Source organism: Gossypium arboreum, chromosome 6 (genome assembly GCF_025698485.1).
Source record: "Gossypium arboreum isolate Shixiya-1 chromosome 6, ASM2569848v2, whole genome shotgun sequence".
Classification (NCBI taxonomy): Eukaryota; Viridiplantae; Streptophyta; class Magnoliopsida; order Malvales; family Malvaceae; genus Gossypium; species Gossypium arboreum.
In genome coordinates this window covers 131018231-131039830 of record NC_069075.1, presented here as the reverse complement: position 1 = coordinate 131039830, position 21600 = coordinate 131018231, and the positions used below count along the sequence as shown (strand labels likewise).

General features: G+C 29.3%; 1 protein-coding gene across 2 annotated transcripts; it reads right to left on the bottom strand.

The window, feature by feature from the left end:
* Positions 1-1448: 1448 nt before the first annotated feature.
* LOC108456809 (uncharacterized) lies at positions 1449-5071 on the bottom strand. Of its 2 annotated transcripts, XM_017755495.2 has the most exons (6): positions 4718-5071; positions 4477-4609; positions 4087-4190; positions 3461-3605; positions 3233-3373; positions 1449-3127 (listed from the first exon to the last, which is right to left on the bottom strand). In XM_017755495.2, the coding sequence occupies exons 1-6, from the start codon at positions 4756-4758 to the stop codon at positions 1691-1693; spliced, it is 2001 nt and encodes a 666-aa protein (XP_017610984.1). In that variant the 5' UTR covers positions 4759-5071; the 3' UTR covers positions 1449-1690. The 2 variants fall into 2 exon arrangements, with proteins under 2 accessions (XP_017610984.1, XP_052885928.1); XM_053029968.1 differs by lacking the exon at positions 4718-5071 and having other exon boundaries at positions 4087-4204; positions 4477-4605.
* Between the last annotated feature and the right edge of the window lie 16529 nt (positions 5072-21600).

The window sequence follows — 21600 nt, the reverse complement described above, 5'->3', positions numbered from 1 at the left end:
AAAAGTTGTTATTTGTTAAGGATAATTTTACGAATTTTTTTATTTTTTCTATTCCGAGTAACAGAATAGCCAATTCTAAGAGATAAGAATACTCTATTGAATTGGCATTCGGTGTTGTTAGTAATAACGTTTGAATGATGACTTCGTCAAATGGCCAATCTAACAAACCAAACGCACAGATTACTATGACAAGACAAACCCATACCACTTAACCAAATAGATAGTAACTTTTTAAGTGTAGACTTACATGTAAAAAAATTTTAAAAATCAATAAAATTATTGTCAATAATTAAAATAATCAATTAAATTTCTCTGTTAATGATTTTCATCATTAACTACGTTGGCTTGTTAAAATATATTAACGACTCAATCGATGGTAACATATGATAACTTATAATTTAATATAATATTTTTCATAAAAATATAAAAAATCATAAGAAATTATAAGGGATTAAAAATTTTGAAAATTTGAAAAATATAAAATTATTAAATCTTAAAAATATGAAAATTGATATAAAATTATAAAAAATATAAAATTATAAAATATAAAAATCTAATAAATTATTAATAAAACATATTTAAAATTTTATAAAACCTATTTAAAAACTATACAAATCATAAAAATTATAAAAATATTAAAAGTATGAAAATTGATATAAATTTATAAAATTATTAAAAAAACATAAGGACTTGAATTGGATCGGATCAATCGATTGGACTAATTAAATTGAAATAAAAAAGGGTATAGGTCCAAAGAAAAACATTAAACCGGTTGACCTAGGAACCAAAGGGTTCAAGTGATTTTTTTATGTATTATTTAATTGAAGGAGATGAATTAGTTAAACATGCAAACCGATAATTAGAACTCTCATAAGTTTTTTTTTTAATTTTTAAATATTTTAAATAAGTTTTACTAATTATATATGAATAACTTTTTTAGATTTTTATAATACTTATAAAGTTTTATAATATAAAATTTTAATAAATTTATATCAATTTTAATATTTAATATTTAATATTTTTATGATTTTTATGATTTTTTTATCATTTTTTGAAAAATATTAGATTAAAACAAAATTTATCAGGTATCACAATTAGAATGATCCATCAATTTATTTAAAGGTCAATGTAATCAATCATAAAAATCGTTAAAAGAAAATAACTTAATTGATTATTTTAATTAATGGTGATAACTCAATTGAGTGCTGAGTTTTTATTTATTTATTTATTTATTTATTTTGCATTTTCTTAAGTATATTCTTTAGGTGTCGATCGATCTAAATTTTTACTTGGTAAGCAAGACATGATTTTTAGGCAATTGAACCTAAAAATCCCTAAAAACGAGAATCGTGTACTCACTTTAAAAGTAAACCTCAATGGAACTCGAGTCCTGCAGCATGAGCCCACAATTACCACCTTAATCATGTAAAATAAAAAGAATCAGCAAGTATATAAATGCTAGTTATAGCCGTTGGTCATAGAAGTAGTAATAAAAGTGCTATAAACACATAAGAAAATATGCTCAAACTACCAAGCAATAGCAATGGCAAGCGATGGACCAACAATATGCAGGCAGGGGTACTAGAAGACAGCAGCAGCGCCAACTCAGCTAAGCAAATAAATGAAGTTTTAAGATAGAAGCAATGCAATAGTGATCGGAGAAAAAAATGACACAGTAAGGTCCAAAGCTTTATCTCCCTTTCATTGCTGCAAAGTGAGCGGCCAAATCATCATAATCTGGTAATTTTGGATGCACATGCTGGGCTGCACTCGACCTATCAGACTCGAATGAGCTAGCACGAGCATAAACTTTGGTTCCTTTTGATTCAGCTGTTTGTGCAGGAGGGAGAGATATTGATCGGGCTGGACGGGAAATGGTCTCGGACATATCATCGGATGTATCCCTACTTGATTTCTGAGGAGCTTCACCCACATCACTTCCCATAGGATGTGCATGACGACTTTTAGACTTTCTTCTTATCTTTCCCTCTTCACCAGATGGCGGTTTCTTACTGTAATGTATCAACAGCTTGTCAATTATCCTTTCCTCCTCATCATCTTTATGCTGCTCATCATCGAATAAAATTTGCAGACCTCGTCTTGAGTCATCTCTTCTCCTGCTTCTGTGTTTTCTCCTTGCAGATTCAGTATCTTCAGCATTATCAACTTCAGTAAGACCAGAAGTTGATTTCGAATGTCGCCTTCTCGATGATCTTCGTCTTGGTACAGGGGCATCACTTGCATCATGATTATAGTAATAATCTTTCTCACGATCACGATCATGACTATTCACTCTAAGAGGCGGAATTATCTGCTCTTCTTTACCAGGATGATCTAACCCTTCCTTGTACTTATCTGTCCTATTAACCACATACGCCCTGTCATGTGTCGAAGGATCATCGGACACCCCATTGCTGTCAAAACCAGCAAGTGAAGATCCCACATTGGCATCATGCCTGTGATCCTTTGGTTTGGTACTTGGTTTAACATAAGGAGGAGGGATACCACTCTTAAAGTGGGACTTCCACTTCGGTTCATCTTCTTCATCAGTTTTTCTTGTCGCATTTGGAAAACCATACTGGTGACCAGAGTTATCAGCAGCGAATTCCTCACCCTTTGACCATGAAGCTGCATAACTAGGATTTAGATCATGATTTCTCTCAAGTAGAACATCTTGGTTATATAATCTAGGCGTACCATTCTGCCTACCATCTTGTAATTTGGCTCCATCATCAGCTCTTTCCATTATTTTTCCATGAGAAGAACTGCTCAATCTTGCTGTTTTGAAGGCAACATCATCCTTCCCATTCCAAAATTCAACCTTACCAGCAGAGACTTCCTGTTTTTGCCATGATGGAATGTTGAGATCATTCTTCCTTGCAGAAGCTTGCTCCCTGCCATGATACCCCTCAACAGAAAATTCCTGTTTAGGTGGAAAGATGATCTCATCCCTTTTTGAGACATTATCCTCCTTGCAGTTGCCCTGTCTACGCTCACCCTTACCTACTTCGTGTTTTTCTTTAGACAAAACTTTAACTCTATCGTCTTGTGAACCAGCACTTCTTCCATCTTTTGATTTATGATTATGACCATTGACATGGGAAGACCCATAACTTTTAGGTTGGTCCTATGGAACAATTACAGAGATCACAAGAGTTCCTCTGTGAGGATACGGTATGGATAACCTCAAGAAGAATACTTACAAAGTAAAGACCAAACAAATGAAGCATACCTGTGGAATCACAGTAGGTTTAGACATTCTTCGCTGAAAAGCTTCAGAGTCCCATTTTATGGAAAACTCTGATGCTATATCATGCATTACCTTGACTTTCTTCTCCATTGTGAAAGAATTTGAAGCTGAATTCTCGACAAGCTATCATCAAATTTTATGATGTTGGTCATAGAAAGCAGTGATGGGACCATAGATTAATCTCTTTTATAGCAGATTATCAGAAATTACCTGCTTATTGACAAATAATTCCAGGGAATTTCCATATCTTTCATGAAATATTTGCCTAAGATCGCGTAACTCTGGCAAATCAGAGAATCTTGCAGCTGCAAACATCAGAGATGAAACAGCTTCCCTGCAATCTTCAGGGCAGTCACTGTGCATTGATTGACAAGTATAAGCAACTGTTTTTATCTGCTTATTAATGATAATTTCAAGGAAAAAAGTTCAAGGTCCCTCCGCCATCTGTGCTAATATACTCATATGTCTTCTACTCTTCCCCAACATAAACTTAAAATCCTATAATATTACCATTGCCTATAAAACCTAGTTCCTTGCTACAACCCATCATCTTATGTCCCCTGAGAGCTGGAAAACCTTCAATGCTGAAGCATAGTTCGAATATACTATCTGGCATATGCTAATATGCTCATATGTCTTCCCCAGCATAAACTTAAAATTTTATAATTTAGCAATTAGATGATAAAACCTAGTTCCTTGCTACTCTTCTGTATTTTGCAGCGTAGTTGAATGCTAATCTTATTCAGACTTCCTTTTCAATTTCACCCTCATTCATTACAGAGACAATGTAAACATATAGTCTACCAAAGTGAAATAAATAATACAGCCACATATACCTCAGTTTTTGCATAAGTGAAACATGCTTCGACACGAACTCGCAGCATTTCTCAACAAAATCGTAGCAAGAGGAAAGGACCAATTCAGCTATATATCCTTCCACCTGTTGCATCACCTCTCAAAAATTTAACACAAAATTCAGTTTAATTTCACGTCAATAAATATTCATTTTATTAAAAAAAAAAACTAACATTTTGAAATATTCAAACAAGTCAGTCAATATATATACAAATTTCAAACCTTCGTCTTCCGCTATTAAACATTCTAAAAATTAAAGGAAAAAAAAGATACATTTAAGTCGGTTTTTTGAATTTGACCTCTTTTCCTATAATTTCAACACCGAATAAAAGGATTAAAAATAGGAATAATAATTTTTAAAAGAAAATTACCCTGCCATAAGCATTAATATCAAGGCCATTAGCGAGCAGATCAGCTATGTCTTTCTTCAAAAACTTAAGCGTCGCACTCCTCTTCCTCCTTATTACATCGATCCGACTCTTTATCAGTTTTATCAATGACTTACTGCAAGAAAAGCGAGAGGAAAAAATTTATCGTCAATTTATTTTTTTTATAAAAAAAAGGAAAAAAGAGAACAAGCATAATGCATCTATTGTAATAGAAAATATAAACCATTTGGAGGCAAAACCACGGCCTAAGATTCCGTCCAGCATCTCCGATGACTTCCTAATTCAACTCAGCAGAACAATTAAACTCAGTTAAGTCACAAACGAGGCCGTAAACTCAAAATGCAAATCAAGAAAACGAAAGATCTGCCATTAACGAAGAAGAGAAAAGGCTCTTTGTTTAAAGCTTCTTCACTGCCATTTCTCGGACACCCTGAATTTTATTTTTTTTCCTTGAGAAGCACTAATTTACAGGTTTTTTCCAGCAGTGAACTAAAAACACGGGCACCATGTTGATTTACGATCATAGCCTTACTGTTTCCATTGAATGAATGGAACTCTCAACCGGTCGATCATTTAAACGTTAGAAGGGTAATTTAGTAAAGTAGAAAAGCTATTGATTTGGTACGGATAAAGCGGTAGGTAGGATTGATCTTGACCGTTAGATGAGGGCAGTGGGTGGCGAAAATGGACGGTATGATGGGAGTGTTATCTTTTCTCTTAGGTTAAGGGAATCGTGATTGGAGGGAATCTGATGAGCTGGATCGCAAAATTAAGGTTATTAATAAAATGCTTAAAACTCATTAATTAATGTTTTATGATGACGAGTGACTTTTGGACAAATTTTCGGGGGTCTTCGTTTGTGTCCAAGGAGAATCAAACGGACGTTATTAACTGTTTTAACTGGAAGTATTTTATAATTCAATAAATATTAATATGTGTTTATTAACAAGTATTTTATGAATTAAAAGAAGAAGATAAAAATTTAACAGTATTGCAATTAACGTAATTCGAGTGGTGAATACTCTGATAATTATTAGATTAATATACGGAACTCATGTGCTGATTAACATTGTTAAGCTTATGTTTATAAAATTAAATATTTTATCAAGATTTATAAAAGCATAGTTTTTAACCTACCTTTATCAATTGGATTCATATAAATATGTTTGTAAAATGTTTTCTTATAAACATCATTATTATTATATGATCATAAAATTTAAAAAATAAAATGAAGTTTTAGCTTGTTGCGGGCTCAAATCCGCTGTGATTGACAATAAGGATGGGGTAGATATATTATTACAACTAATTTAATTATTTTCTTACCCAACGAATCAACCTGCCAAATGTTGTTTGTAGAATATGAATTAGTGTTACAAAACTGAACGAGAAAATTGTTATTTATTTATTTATAGAGAATTGATTAAGAATTGTAATTCATGGATATTAGTTGAACGAGTGGTTTATACCATTACTATTTAAAGAAATGTAATTCTTTTTATTCTTATTTTTTATGAAATACAAATAAAAGGTTAATATAATATTTAGTGGTTGAATTTGATTTTAACAGTTCCATTTTTATTCTAATTTAAAACCTGAATTTAATTTTAATATTTAATTTTTCAATTAAATATCTATGTTTTTTAAAAAATACTTGTGTTAAATATTTATCCATTATAATTATTCTCAATATTAAATTAAACTTTAAAATCAAATTTAAATATTAAATAATATATTAACTCAAAATAGAATAAAATATTTGTTTTCTTTTTCAAAGCAAGAAAAGACTTAGCGTCAAGTTCATAAAAAAAAAGAAAAAGAAAATGAAAAGCTTGGCATCAAGCATGGTATATTTTTAAAAATAAAATATTAAAAAGTGAGTTTTAGATTGTGATTTTCAAAGGGAGGGAGAAGAGGGGTTAGTCAAAGGAGCCCATGTTATTAAAAATGACTTTAACATGTTGGGATTAGTTAATAAGTCAGAGATTCTATCACCAACAGCTTTACACGACACCCAAATATTATCATAATTGTAAAGCAACTAAGAAAGTTAAAAAGTGAATTTAGATTGTCATTTTCAATGATATTTTTTTCTAAATTAAAAGAAAAACAATAGATTGAGGGCCAGTTTGGGTGGATGGTAAGATATGACATAGTTAAATCAATGTTTATGGCTCAATCCAAAATTTCATTTCATTCCAATCCATTTCACATATTACATTTCCATTTCACATATTTAAATTTCATAATTCATATTTATTTCCCTATTAACACGATTCGAACTTGAACGAATACGAAGATCCAACCAACACACGGGTTTCGCACCCAGTGCCTCATCGATTCGATGTCGAAGTAATCCTTAAACTTTTCCTATCCTAAGGTATGCCATCTATATCCAACTTAGCCCGAAAAAGTTCATAAAATTTTTATTTGCTCTTCAATTTCAGCCAATGTATCAAATTCACATTTATACAATATATATAATTATACATATATATTTCCAACTCACACATATATAAAAATACACATACTTTTCAATTATGTATCATTTGCTTTAATAAGTAACAATCGATTCTAATAATCTAATCAAATCACAAATCTCACCTTAATGCTTACCATGAAAATATATCAATATACAACAAATTATAGTTTAGTTCGGATTATAGAATACAAATTATATATTCTGAGCTACTCGACGTTGATCTTGTCTTTTCCCTTCTTACTCGAGGAATCTGGAACGACGTTTGCTATAGAATAAAATAATTAAAATAGATTAATAATACACAACTCAATTCTCATCAAATTTTAAATTTATACCACATTTTGCTTAATCTTTAATTTAGTCTCTAAACCGAGACTAATTAAATCTTTACATTCAACCTCGAACTTTTATACTAATTTCACTCTAGGCCAAATTTAGCTCCTTATTTTCAATTCTACCCCTAAATTTAGAATTTTTCACAATTTAGTCCCTATTGCTCAAAATCAACAATTAATTTTACTATTTAGTCCTTTTTCACTTCAAACTTTAAAATCTATCAAATAAACCCTTAATGCTTTAATTACTTAACAACGACAACATTATCAATCTTGAACAATACTAATTATAACATGGGTCGGCTAGCTCTAAGTACCGAGATTCCGAAAACGTAAAAATTACAAGAAAAGAGACTAAATTGACTAACTAATTAAAGCTTGAAAACTTAAAAATCCTTATGTCCGTCCAAGCTTTCTTTCTTCTCCCTATGGTTCCGAAATGCACGCAAAAGAGAATTGAAACATTCTCTTTCATACCACTTTCCTTTATATTTCTTTCATTTTGTTTTCCTTTTATTTGTTATTATAACATATATATATATATATATATATATATATATATATATATCATTAATGACCTTCCACTACAACATAAAATAAGTATATATTTACTACTTTAGTCCCTTTAATTTATTTTAATCTATAATTCAACTTTTGGCTCTAACGCGATTTAGTCATTGTACTTCAATAACTCCTAATTTCATGAAAATTACTCATCTAAAATTTAGTTTGCCTCTATTATAACTCCATAACTATTTTATGAAAATATTCACGGGCTCGATTTATGGAAATGGAGTCTCAAAACTACACTTTCTGTCACCCCTAAATATCGGGTCGTTACACTTGTCATCAATCAAGCACATATTAGTCTCAATGTCCAAGCCCACAATAATACTTGTAATAGGCCAATTTTGGCCTGGCCCAATTTATAAATAATACCAAATAAATTAAACGGTCCAAGTCAAAGTCCATTTACATCAGGCCAAAATCAATTAAACCCATTACAAGCCCCCCCTCAAAAAAAATAGAAACCCAAATTTCTTAAAAACCCTAAGAGACCCAAATGGCCCAAAACTATAAACATTTTTAGCACAAAAAAACCCTAGCCTCTTTGCCCTAGCCGCCACACCCTCTGCTCCACCCACGCTCGTACATCCACGTCCTCCTCCGTACCTGCAGAAAGGACAAACACACAACAGCAACAAATAGGCAATCGCAACGAAAAACAAGCAAAATTTTTGTATTTTTTTTAGGCTATAAAAAGCCACAAAGACATGAATGTAATTTTTTTTAAGAGACGAATACACATGTAATAGAATAAAAAAGCAGAGAAAAAGCTTGAAAAGGTCTCCATTTTTATTTCGGCATTTTTTTCGTTATTTTGTGCCTTCTATTTTTGTTTCTATTTTTTTAAAATAAACAAAAAGAAAAAGAAAAGGAAAAGGAAAAGGGAGTTGAGATCATACATTCCTTGCGCGTGCGCCGCCTTGGGAGGCCGAGATTCGTCGTTTCTGATGAAAAACGACGTTTTTTGAGTCCAGGAAGTCAAAAAACCCAAAGATGGGACTTTTTGTCTTACGGGCACTGCGGACGGCGACGCCGTCGCCAGCGACCGGCGGCCTCCACAGTGGTCCGGCGCCGGAGCCATGGCCGGACTGAGAGGGGAGGGAAAGAGTTGAGAGAGTTTTTGAGAAGTTTTTTTTAAAAAGAGAAATGAAATATTTTTTTATTTTTTTTAAATTTGACTTATATAGGGGTTCCAAAACGACGTTGTTTTGGCCTATTTCCCTAGGCACCAAAACGGCGTCGTTTTGAGCCTTACCCGCACACTGACCCAACCCGTCCAGAGGATCTGCTTGTTTTTTATTAATGGACTATTTGCCAGTTTAGTCCTTTTGCCTTTTATCCGCTTACAATCAAGTCTTTTTTTAATTTTTAATTTTGGCCCTGTAATTTATTTCGGTTTTCGATTACTCCTTGAAGCTGCGCATTTTGGAGGGGAATTATTTCCCGTTTTGGTCCCTCCTTGTTATTCGCGCATTCAATCTGGTCCTTTTCTTTTCTTTTATTTTCAGATTCACACCAAAATTTCTGTTTGAAGTTCAAATCAGTCCTTTTTCTTTTTGGCTATTTTAACTATTTTATCATTAAATTAATTAATTTTAATAATATTATTATTAGTAATTAATTTTAATATTATTATTATTATTATTATTACTATTATTATTATTACTATTATCTTTTATTATTATTCCTATTATTATTAACATATTATTATTCTTATTCTTATTTTTATATTATTATCATTATTAGCTTATTATTATTATTATTATTATTATTATTATTATTATTATTATTATTACTACTATTTTTGTTATCTTTTTAATTTTTTTATTTAACATTTCTTTATTCTTTTATTTATTTTCTTACTTTCAAATTTTTTATTTTATTTTATTTTTTACAAGTTGTTTTATTTGTTTTCTTTCTTTATTTTTATTTATTTATCTATTTGTCTTCCTACTATTTATTTAGTAAAATTCCAACCCTTTTTATAAATTTGTACTTGTTTTAAATCTCTTCATATATTATTTATTTTAAATTATTTTTATTATCACTTGTTTTAAATTTCTTTCATATATTATTGTTTTAAAATTTCATATTGTTTTATCTTAAATCGTTTTATATAGTATTTATTTTAAACTCTTCTGTCATATATTTTTTTAAATTTGTTTTATTCATTATTTGCTTTAAGTTACTATATATATTGTTATTTTAAAACTATTTCATTTTTCTTTAAATTTAGTCCTTTATTTTCATTATTTCATAAAATATTTTCCTCAATATCTTTTTATGTGTTTATTTATTTATTCACTTATTCTATTTGGTTTTGAAATTGATTTTTTCTGATTGATGCCTATTTATTTGTTATTGTTATTATTATTCATTTATTTTTCTCCAATTGTTAATCTTAGTGTTAAATTGATGTATGCTACGTGATTATTGTCATTATGTGCTATGAATCGTTTATTAGTACATTCATATTATTGTCATTTGTTAGCATAATATTTTATTCACATACCTCTTTTAAATATTATATCAATTTTCACCCTAAATTCATAAAAAATGATTCTTTAATAAAGGAAATATTACGTATTTGGAAATTCGAGGGATTGTGCCCTAACGTACTGGGTTTCGATTTTTCTCGTTTGACCCAAATGACCGAATATCCTTTTAAAATTAAAATGCATGAGTTTTGAAAATCAAAAGACAAGCTAATTCTTGAGGGTAAAATGTTGTGTCCTAACATACTGGATATGATATTTTATTACTTCGGGACAAGAAGGTCTTTTACATCTGCTTTGATTTATCCAAACATCTTTTGTAAAATTAACATTAATAAAAAGGAGGATCGTATTTTTAAATTCTTTACGAATTTTCAACTTTCGACATTAAGACATTAATTAATCAATTAGGTACCAATTTTGGGCGTTACGAGGGTGCTAATCCTTCCTCGTACGTAACCGACTCTCAAACCCATTTTTTCGAATTTCGTAGACCAAAATCGCTGTTTTAGTAAAACAAAACATTTTATTAAGACAATCAAATTACAAGGTGATCCGATCATACCTAAACAAAAAAGATTGGTGGCGACTCCCCTGTTCGTTTTCAAAATAAAAAGTTGACGACCCCATTTTTTCAAAAAAAAAAAAGGTTTCGACAATACTTTACTAGAACATTTAAGAATGGTATGATTATTCTTAGGAATTTATCATTATACAACTTTTTAACATAAGAATAAAGATTGAAATAAAAATGGCAATACCTTTATTAATAAACTAGATAAAAATATGTTATTATAATCATCATATGACTAGTCTTTGAGCATACTTAATCAATTGTACGATTATATCATATCACCTTAAGGGTGTTTAAACTTGCATTAGGAATTGTGTCTAACTTATTAAAACTCATTTGTCATTATGCTATTCATATTCGCAAATCATTACACCATTGAACCATTTCATTTTGCCAAATTCCATCGTCATTTTTTAGCCTCTATTAACAAAATGTAGACTCAAGTATGAATTTACAGATTAATCCCCTAACATTCCATATTATGCACATAAGTGCTAATGGGGGCATAAATGCATTGATATCCCCTAATACTCTACAATATGCACTAAAGTGCCAAAATAAATTACACATTAGTGTTAAAATGCTTCCTTCGAAACAAACGAATCCCATGTCATACTAACTATACTAAAAATTCTATTCGGGCACATCCAAGTTTCATCATTATCACTTTCGTCATGATATCCCGATAAATATCACATATACATATAAATAATAAAATACCAATCAATTTCAATGTCATAAAAGCATGGTGATCCATTTATCTCAAGTACAATCACCACTATTAATTCCTTAGCTTAGCTACTTAAAAAATTAACGTAAAAAACATTAATATTAGCACAAATTAATGTAATTAGTGGTCGATGGCCTTTTCCTTTCCATTTTATTTCGAGGTTTTGGCTTCATCTTTAGTTACATACAATAATTCAAACATGAAAATAATATTAGGTTCATACATTCATGATGCGGTCGTTGAGAGCACCAAAAATATCCTATTCCCTGTAAAATAATGAAAAAGAAATAGTAAAGGGGAAGTAGGGTCGAATCCTCAGGGACCGGATTATACGAATGCTTGTCTCTTGAAATCTCAAGAATCGTGCCCAAGAAAACCTCGTTCTGAAAAAAATAAAAATAGAATTTAAGAATTGATTTTGGAAGCGAAAATAAAATAAAAACAGAATTTAAAGTTTACTGAAATTATGATTACGAAAATAATAAAAATAATAAAGAGAGTTTTAAGATAAAAGAAATTCTTATGGGAAAGTTCCAGCCTCCGGTTGTCTCATTCCGCATTGGGCTCAATCCTTGGCTTTTGGATGATCCTTCTCGACTCAAGTAAGCCAGTTATAGTGGAAGAGGACGCCTACGACCACCAGCTCTAAATATTAGATTTACGATTTTTAGGGAACCTGGCTCTAGCCAGTAATCTATGCTAGATCAACACTTCTCAATGGCGAATCCCACGCCATTTTGTCTCTTTGGCTCGCCAACCTCTGACGCAGTAAGTTAACGAACCGACCATGCAGTCCTTCCAAAACATACAAAGCGGCCGCCTTTGCATATGCTGAAAAGCTTACTTCTTAAAGGCCATGGACGGAAGCGTCCACCAGAAGTCTTGAGAAACGATGAATACTTGGCGAGAAGGCTAAGTCACGGATTCTAGGCCTCAAGAACCCTTTTTGGGGAAATATTGACAACTTTTGGCTAGAAGGGTTTTTTAGTGGCTCATGATAATGGAGGGAAAACAAATAAATAAAAATATGGAAAAAGAAATTTTATTGAAAAGAAATATGAAAGAACAAAAGACTTTTGGGGGAGAGTGTTTACAGAAAAAGATGCCCCCAAATAGAGTCACTTCACCCCCTATTTATAGTGCTAGGGAAGTAGTCTAATTGAACTTAAATTCTAAAAACATAAATACATTTAATTAAAGATAAACAAATATAATTAAAATAAAATCCTAAATTTGAATAATCCTAATAATTATCTTAATATTAATTATCCTAATAGAATAAAAAAAAATAGAGTCTTCCAAAATAAAATCTCTTCTATTTGCTTTTAAGTCCTTGTGCCTTCCATGTTCACACTTTTGGCACCATATTTATCCCACGTTGCATATTGACCCATTTAATCTCCAAATTGACGCTTTTTCCCTTGAATTTACTTTTCGCCTCCAATTTAGTCCCTAAAAGATAAAAAGACATAAATAGCTCAAATTAGTAGGGTCAAGCTCAAAATAAACACATTATTAATATATAAAAATACGTAATTTTAGATTCATACATTCAACATATAAATCATTAAAATCAAAACATTAAATGCAATTTTGTTATACTCAACCCACTAGGGTTTTAATATCCGAATGGAGGAAATGGAAGAAATGTGCATGCAAATTTTCTTTCCTTTTTTCTTTAGTGCCATCTGATGAAGGTGAAGAAAATCAACTCTATCATCTTTTCTTTTATTTAACGTAACATATGTTTATTTATAAAATAATATTATAGCATATCTAATGGTTGAGATTTGGTTTTGTAATGGCCAGTGGGAATTAATGGGTAGATTAAGGTTTCCCCCTAAGCTAATTGTTAATATTAATAACATAGTAATGACTTGCTTAATCTCTCATTTAATCTCACCTAGTTTAGTTATTTACAATTTAATCTATATGCACTAAATATTAATTTTTCTAATAATTTTACTAATTTTATTAATAAGCCCTCAACAATTTTACTTTTTATTTTTGTTCTCACCCTAAAAATCTATTGGTTTAATTTTTAAAATAGCTCGATTTAATAAATTCAACCCGAAATTAAAATTTTCAATAGTGATTCCATTAAAATGAATTTACATTGGTGATGAAAAAGTATCACAATTTTCTCGAGACATCAAAAAATAAATTCCCACTAAGCTTTTTGATAGGTAAATGTTGGTGACAAACATATAACAACCTAAATTAATAATTTATTTTCTGCCATATAAGAGATGCTATCAAATAATTAAAGGTGACGATTACTTTTTTTTTCACATTTATAAAATATTTTGTGATGTTATTTTAAACGTCACACAAAAGTTTGAGATTAATTGATAAATTTATTCTAATGACTAATATCCTAAGAATACTAAAAATACTATGGAGTTTAGTACTTTTTACTCTAAAATAAGCCAATTTAGTTGCGAAATGGACTAAAATTTATAACTTAATTTTCTACTAATCATATATCAAACTTCATTTATATTTTAAAATTTCTCATTTTGTAAATAATTAACTTTTAAGGCCGAAAATAATCATTTTATTTTTCATTTTGAAGAAGTTACACTTATAAACAGTCACATGCGTGATTTTATACAATTTTAATTTATTAATAATATGTTTTATAATTTCAAATATATATATTTATGCTAAATAAAAAAATTAAATTAATACATAAAACTATTAAAATAATATACAACTTTGAAATTATACGAGGCACTAAATTAATGATCACATTTAATACTAACTGATAAAAATAATTGTTGAAATTGAATTTTTTGAAAGCAAATCTATAAAATATTTTTCACTTATACCAAATAAATAATAAATAAATAACAGATTTAACATTACTTACTTCACATAGTATAATCAACTTAGAAAAAATTTTAAAAATATCGTAACCATAGATTACCTCAATATCAATTAAAATAAAATTCTATCCATCTTTGGTGCTATTGTTGTAAAACAAATATGATTCGATGTTATCTCATTGAAGGATCAAATTTTAAGTGGTATATAACTCTAATACTAGTTATGTGATAATTAAGATGCTTATAAATCTATTCAATTTAACTCTATTTTATATAAATAAAATTACCATAAATTTTAAAAATATATTTTATAATAATGTCATATTAATATATATTTATTTTCAAATAATAATTGTAAATTAAATTATAACTATAATTATCTCAACTTTTTCTCACATTTTATGCTTAAAGTTTTATTCAAATTTCACGAAAAGAAAGTTTTATTCAAGTAATAATTCTATTTTGAAATTAGTAAAATATTTTTACATCAAATTTTTAAAATAATATCTGTAAACTAAATTATAATTATTTTTAAATGTGTAATTATCATAATTTTTTAAATTATAATTATTTTAAATGTATAATTATGACAACTTCTATTTTACATCAATTTTAACTAATAAATCTAAATTAAATATTATAGTTATTTTAGATGTCAATTTAGTAATATGATAAAAATACCGATTGAGTCTTAGTTTGATTGCCATGGACATTATTATCAATACAGGAGGACGTGAGTTTAAGTGCGTTAAAGTACATTATTCTCTTATTAATGGGTTGAGAAGAGACTAATCAGTTTAAAAGTTTTTACAAACTTGTGCTCTGAGTTTAAATCCGATTAAATTTAAAAAAAAAACACTCTCAAAACTAATACTAAAATCTCAAAATTTCCAAATTCGGTTATCATTAAACCAAAACTTCAACCTAAACAAAAATTTTAATAAACGATACTCTTAGTAAATTTTTATCTATGATTGATCTTCTTATTAAACTTTACCTAATTAAAAACATTAATTTTCGATAGTAATATTTATGTGAATGTTTTTCATGAAAATAAATTTGATGAATTTCACTTAAAAATGCCACCGCTTAAAATGGGTTGGTTGTGACAATTGACATGCTTCCCATTTTCCTTTAATAAGACGGATGATTCTCCATCTTCTAGATTATCATTTTGAAACAAGAAAAGAGTGAAGTTCACTCCATGGGAATACATAAGCTTTTACTGATGATTCTGGGTTTGTCGGATGCTTTTATTTTTACACTCTTTCATGAATTTTTATTTTTATTAGAAGGTTAGAATAGATAATTCATAGGATTATTTTTTTTAAAATACTTTTAATAAATCTAAAATTTAAACTTAAATGTGAATTGAGTATTAATTTGATTAATATGAATATTATTATCAAGATATGAGTTTGAGTATGTTGAAGAGTATTAATGTTAAAATTAAATTTTTTGAGAAAATTAACCTTAAAAAGAAGTTTAATGAGAAGCATTTCGTTCACTAGATGATTACAATAAGTATTTACTAATTAGATGAAAATTAATCTAATTTATAATAAAATTATATTTATTTTAAAAGTACTGAAAAATAAAAAGTGAGAAACAATTAATAGTAAAATATTAAGTAAGTAGATAAAATAAATTTTCTTTTGAATAGGAGTCCAATTTTCATCTACAAAGAACCATTACTTTAATACTTTATTAAATTTAACATAATATTTCACAACATTTACAATAATGTAAATATTATTAAAATCAAATAATAGTAAAATTATCAAATATCTAATAATAATAACTAAACATCTCAAATAATAATGAAAATCATACTTCTTTTTTTTTTGGAAACAGAACCTATTAAATAATTTTAAAATATGATTTTTCAGTAATTTTTAGATGTTATTTTGAATGAAAATACATTGCTAATACATATATTTATAGTGCTAAATATTAGCCTTAATTAGTATATAACTGCAACACTAATTAAATGATAATTAATCTAAAATAATAAATATAATTTAATATGAATCCAAAGCCTATTTAAGTAAGAATAACTATTACACTAATAATGAAACATTATTAATAAAAATTTATATCTATAACTATTTTATTAATAATGTTTCTATTAAATCTTAAATATAAAATTACATTCATAACAAAATATTAATATAATAATTATAATTATAAATTTTTTGTATTATATTTTATTATTGATTTTATAGATTAAAAATATGAGAAACATAGATAATCGATTTTTTCTTAATTTCTCAAATAGATATGATTCATACTATTTGTTGAGTTGGGACTTATGTTGAATCCGATTAGATTAAATGCAATTAGTATTTATAAAAATTATTTAATTAAATTAGAGAATATATTTATTTTCTTTTGAGTTTTTACATATAAATTAAGAATAAATAAATTTTATTTTTAGACTAGATTACCAATAAATTGATATTATCTTTTATATATAAATATAATGTTAATCTTATACATTTAGTTTTTATTAATTAAAATTTAATATTTAATTAAATTATAAAATATATTTATTTTCTTTTGAGTTTTGATATATAAATTAAGAATAAATAAATAAAGTTATACATTATAGATTAGATTACCAATATATTAACATCATCTTTTTATATATAATGTTAATCTCTCAAATTTAATTTTCATTATTTATAAAATCAATTTTAATATTATTAATTATTATTGTAACACCCCTAAACCTGAATTCGTCGTCGGAACAGGGTTGCGGAACGTTACCAGAGTTTTCAGAATATTTACAGATAATTCATAATCGTCACTATTCATTTCCTGAGATTATTCATAATGTTCCTTAAATGGACTCTCGAGGCCCAATATGAGCTTTAAAAATCAAATCGGGACTTAATCAGAATCTCTAAAAATTTTTCATGAAATTTCAAAAATTTTTCCAAGATGCAGGGCTCACATGCCCGTGTGGTCCAAGGGACATGCCCGCCCTAGGACATGCTCGTGCTGCAGGCCGTGTTTGACCCTGTGTAACTCTCTAACTTGTGCCACATGTCCAGCGACATGCTCGTGTGAGTAGGCCGTATGATTAATTTAATTTTCAAAAATTAGTTGCAGGGTTCACACGGCTGAGACAAACGCCTGTGTCTCTGTCCGTGTGCTCAAATCTAAGTATTCTGTTTCTTAAATTTAAGATGCATGGGACACACGACCTAACCACACGCCCATGTACCAAGCCGTGTGTCACACACGGTCTAGACACATGCCCGTGTGTCTACCTGTGTGGATAAAATAAAGTCATTTCTAGCTTCATTTCTCACCCAAAACTTTACCAATAACCTACACCAAAATCCACATTCATATCTCAACCAATCCAAGCATTTTAATCAAGTTAATTCTATCACTTAACATGGTATATCATCATAGGCATACAAGTTTATAATCTTCCATTAGTTTAGTCTAGGTATTAACATCATTGGACCACATACACTTTGTAACACCCCTTAACCCATATTCGTCACCGGAACAGGGTTACGGAGTATTTCTAAAACTTTCAGAACATTTTTCAAAAAATTTACGTAAATTACTATTCATTAACCGAGATTATTCATATCGTCCCTTAAATAGACCCTCGAGGCCCAATACAAGCATTAGAATCAAGTCAGGACTTAATCGAAAAATCTAAGGATTTTTTTACGAAATTACAAAAATTTTCCAAGGTGCAGGGCTTACACGTCCACGTGGTCCAAGGGACATGCCCGTGCTACAGGCCGTGTTCGATTCCGTGTAACTCTCTGACTTTTGCACACGGCCATGCCATAGGTCCGTGTGCTAGGCTGTGTAGTTAATTAATTCAATTCGAAATTAGGTGCAAGTTTCACACGACCAAGACACACGCCCGTGTTCTACGCCGTGTAGCACACACGGTTAAGACACACGCCTGTGTCTCTGCCTGTGTTCTCAATTCTGAGTATTTTGTTTTTCAAGATTAAGGTGCAAGGGACACATAGCCTAACCACACACCTATGTACCAGACAATGTGTCATACACGGTCTAGACCTACCCCCACGTGTCTGCCATGTGGACAAAATAAAGCCATTTCCTAGCCTCATTTGTCACCCAAATTTACTATTTTCCTGCACTAAAACATACCAAACAGATTCCAACCATTTCAAGCATTCAAATTAAACAAATTTCACCATTCATGGCATACCATTACATGCATACATGCTTACAATCTTACCTTAGCTTAGTCCACATGTTAGACATAATTTGATCAACTACTTAACATATATGTAGCTACCATAATATGACATTACAAGTATACCAAAATAACCATTATTAGCCCTTCCAATGGCTAGATTAAATGCATCATTATCAAGCCACTTGCAACACCCCTAACCCACATTCGTCCCCAGAACGGGGTTACAGGATGTTACCGAAGTTTACAGAATAATTACACATAATTCCACTATTTGCTCATATTCCAGTCAAGCTGTCTTCTCGAGTCATAGTTACTAAATTATTTATATCTGGAGCTACAGAACTCCAAATTAAGATCCACTAATTTTCCCTGAAACTAGACTCACATATTTTCTTACCATAAAGTTTCCAGAATTTTTGGATTAGCCAATAAGTACATTTTATTCTTCAAAGTTACCCCAGTTCTGCTGTTTGACAGCTTCGACCTTTCTTTACTTACAATTAATTATCTCCTCATACAGAATTCAGATGATATTACTGTTTGTTTCTTTTGAAAATAGACTCATTAAGGATTTTAAGTATATAAATTATAACCTATAATTATTTTTATATCATTTTTAATGATTTTTCCAAATCAAAACAGGGGATTTCGAAATCATTCTGACTCTGTCACACAAAAATTAAAATATCTCATAAAATAAGATTCTGTTGCTTAAACCGTTTCTTCTATGTAAAACTAGATTCAATAGGATTTAATTTCATATTCTACTCAACCTCTAAGTTGATTTCCAAAATTTTTGGTGATTTTTCAAATTTGGACTACTGCTGCTGTCCAAAAACTGTTTTAGTGAAAAATGTTGATAACTAAGTTTATAACACATTCACTTCCTTTCAATTAAACCCTATACATGCCATATAAACCATAAAATGCATAATAAAATTTACCGAAGTATTCTGGATAGTGTGCCCTGATGTGTTGATCCGATCCACTGATTTCACGTCAATCTACATAGAACATTTAACACACAAGAGTAAGCTTATGACAGCTTAGTAAGCTCATAGGCATAAAAAATAAATCTTACCAAATATTAGTTTTCCAAAATTCAAATCATATGGACATTTCAAGTAAGTTACTTTCATCTTGTAAGTCATAATCTTATTTAAAAAAAATTACTTAATTGAGCTTAATAATAATAATGATAACATTACTTACATTTCTTTTTCCACACGTTACATTTACGACTTACCAATTTGTCCATTCAAGGAACGACTTACGGATTTGAGTACATCGTGATTTGAAGCCCAAAGTCTAGCTGAAGCACATAAGTGCCAAACGAAAGATCGAAGGTTAACTAAAGCACACAAGTGTTAAACAAAAGCCCAAAGGCTAACTGAAGCACACAAGTGCTAAACAGAAGCCTGAAGGCTAATTGAAGCTCATCAGAGCTGAACTCAAACCCCAAAAGGATTAACTGAAACTCATATGAGTTATCAGAAGCTCGTAAGAGCTAAACGAAAAGCAAAAACGAGAATTCGCAACAAATGCTGAATCTCAGTTTACTTGGGTAATTTATCGTCAATTCATTTTTTTCACTGAATGATCGTACTCATTTCCTGCGTTCCGTTCCTCCGAAATACTCAGTTCAATTTCGTAACTTTTGCACATAATTTACTTATTTTCAAAAATTAACATACATAAATATTAATCACCATTCATAAAATGATATTTAAATTTAATAATTTAATCGTACGAACTTACTTGGGAAAATTCGCAAAAGTCATACTAGTTCAGGGACTAATCGGCTATTTTTTCTTTTCCACAATTCACTTCAGGTTCTTGATCTATAATTGTAAAATCATTCATTTATTAGCATTCATTTCAATTTTACTCTAATTTACAGTTTATACCCTTTAATTCCCTAAATTATCTTTTACCCCAAATTTTTACAGTTTTTACAATTTAGTCCCTGCTTAATTAACCCATCAATTGAGCTAAATTTTCTCAATTAACACTTTATTTATTCATTCTAAGCTACTACACAGCCTTTGAAAACCAGAATTTCAGTACCAAATCTTAATTCACAACTTTTTCACAATTAGGTCCTAAAATTAATTTCTATCAAAATCACTTAATAAAATCATCATATAATAAAATAAGAACTTCAATTCCATAATAATTCACCATAATCATACAACACTTATTCATGGTAACTTTTAAAGTCACCCATAAAATCAAAAACTAGTGAATTAGATAATTGAACCTAATTGTAAAAGTCATAAAAACATAAAAATTACTAAGAAAAAGTAAAAATTGAACTCACATATGTCAAAATATGAAAAACCAGCAACTTCCAGACCTCCCATGGTGTTTTTGCTGAAGAAAAATGATGATATCTCTAGATTTTTCAATTTTGTCTTTATTTTATATGTTTAATTTGCAAAATGTCCAATTTTGCCTTTATTTCTCCTTGTCTTTTTGCTGATTTTCTTGCCCAAACATCCGGCCCATATAATTTGGGTCTAATTTCCTTTTAAATCTCTCCTTATTATTCACTTAAGCTATTTAATCACTTTACCTACATTTGCACTATTTTCAATTTAGTCCTTTTTAATTAATTGACTAACCAAACGTTAAAATTTTCTAACGAAACTTTAATACTAACACAATAACACTCCATAAATATTTATAAAAATATTTATGGCTCAGTTTATGAATTCGAGGTCTCGATACCTCGTTTTCAACCCGATTTACCTAATTAATTCTTTTAAATCACAAAATTCACTAATTACAAAAAAATACTTCTATAATCACACTTGACTCATAGGTATTAATTTATTAAATTTTCAACTCACTCGTCAAATTTAGTGATCTTGAATCACTGTTTCTGACACCACTAA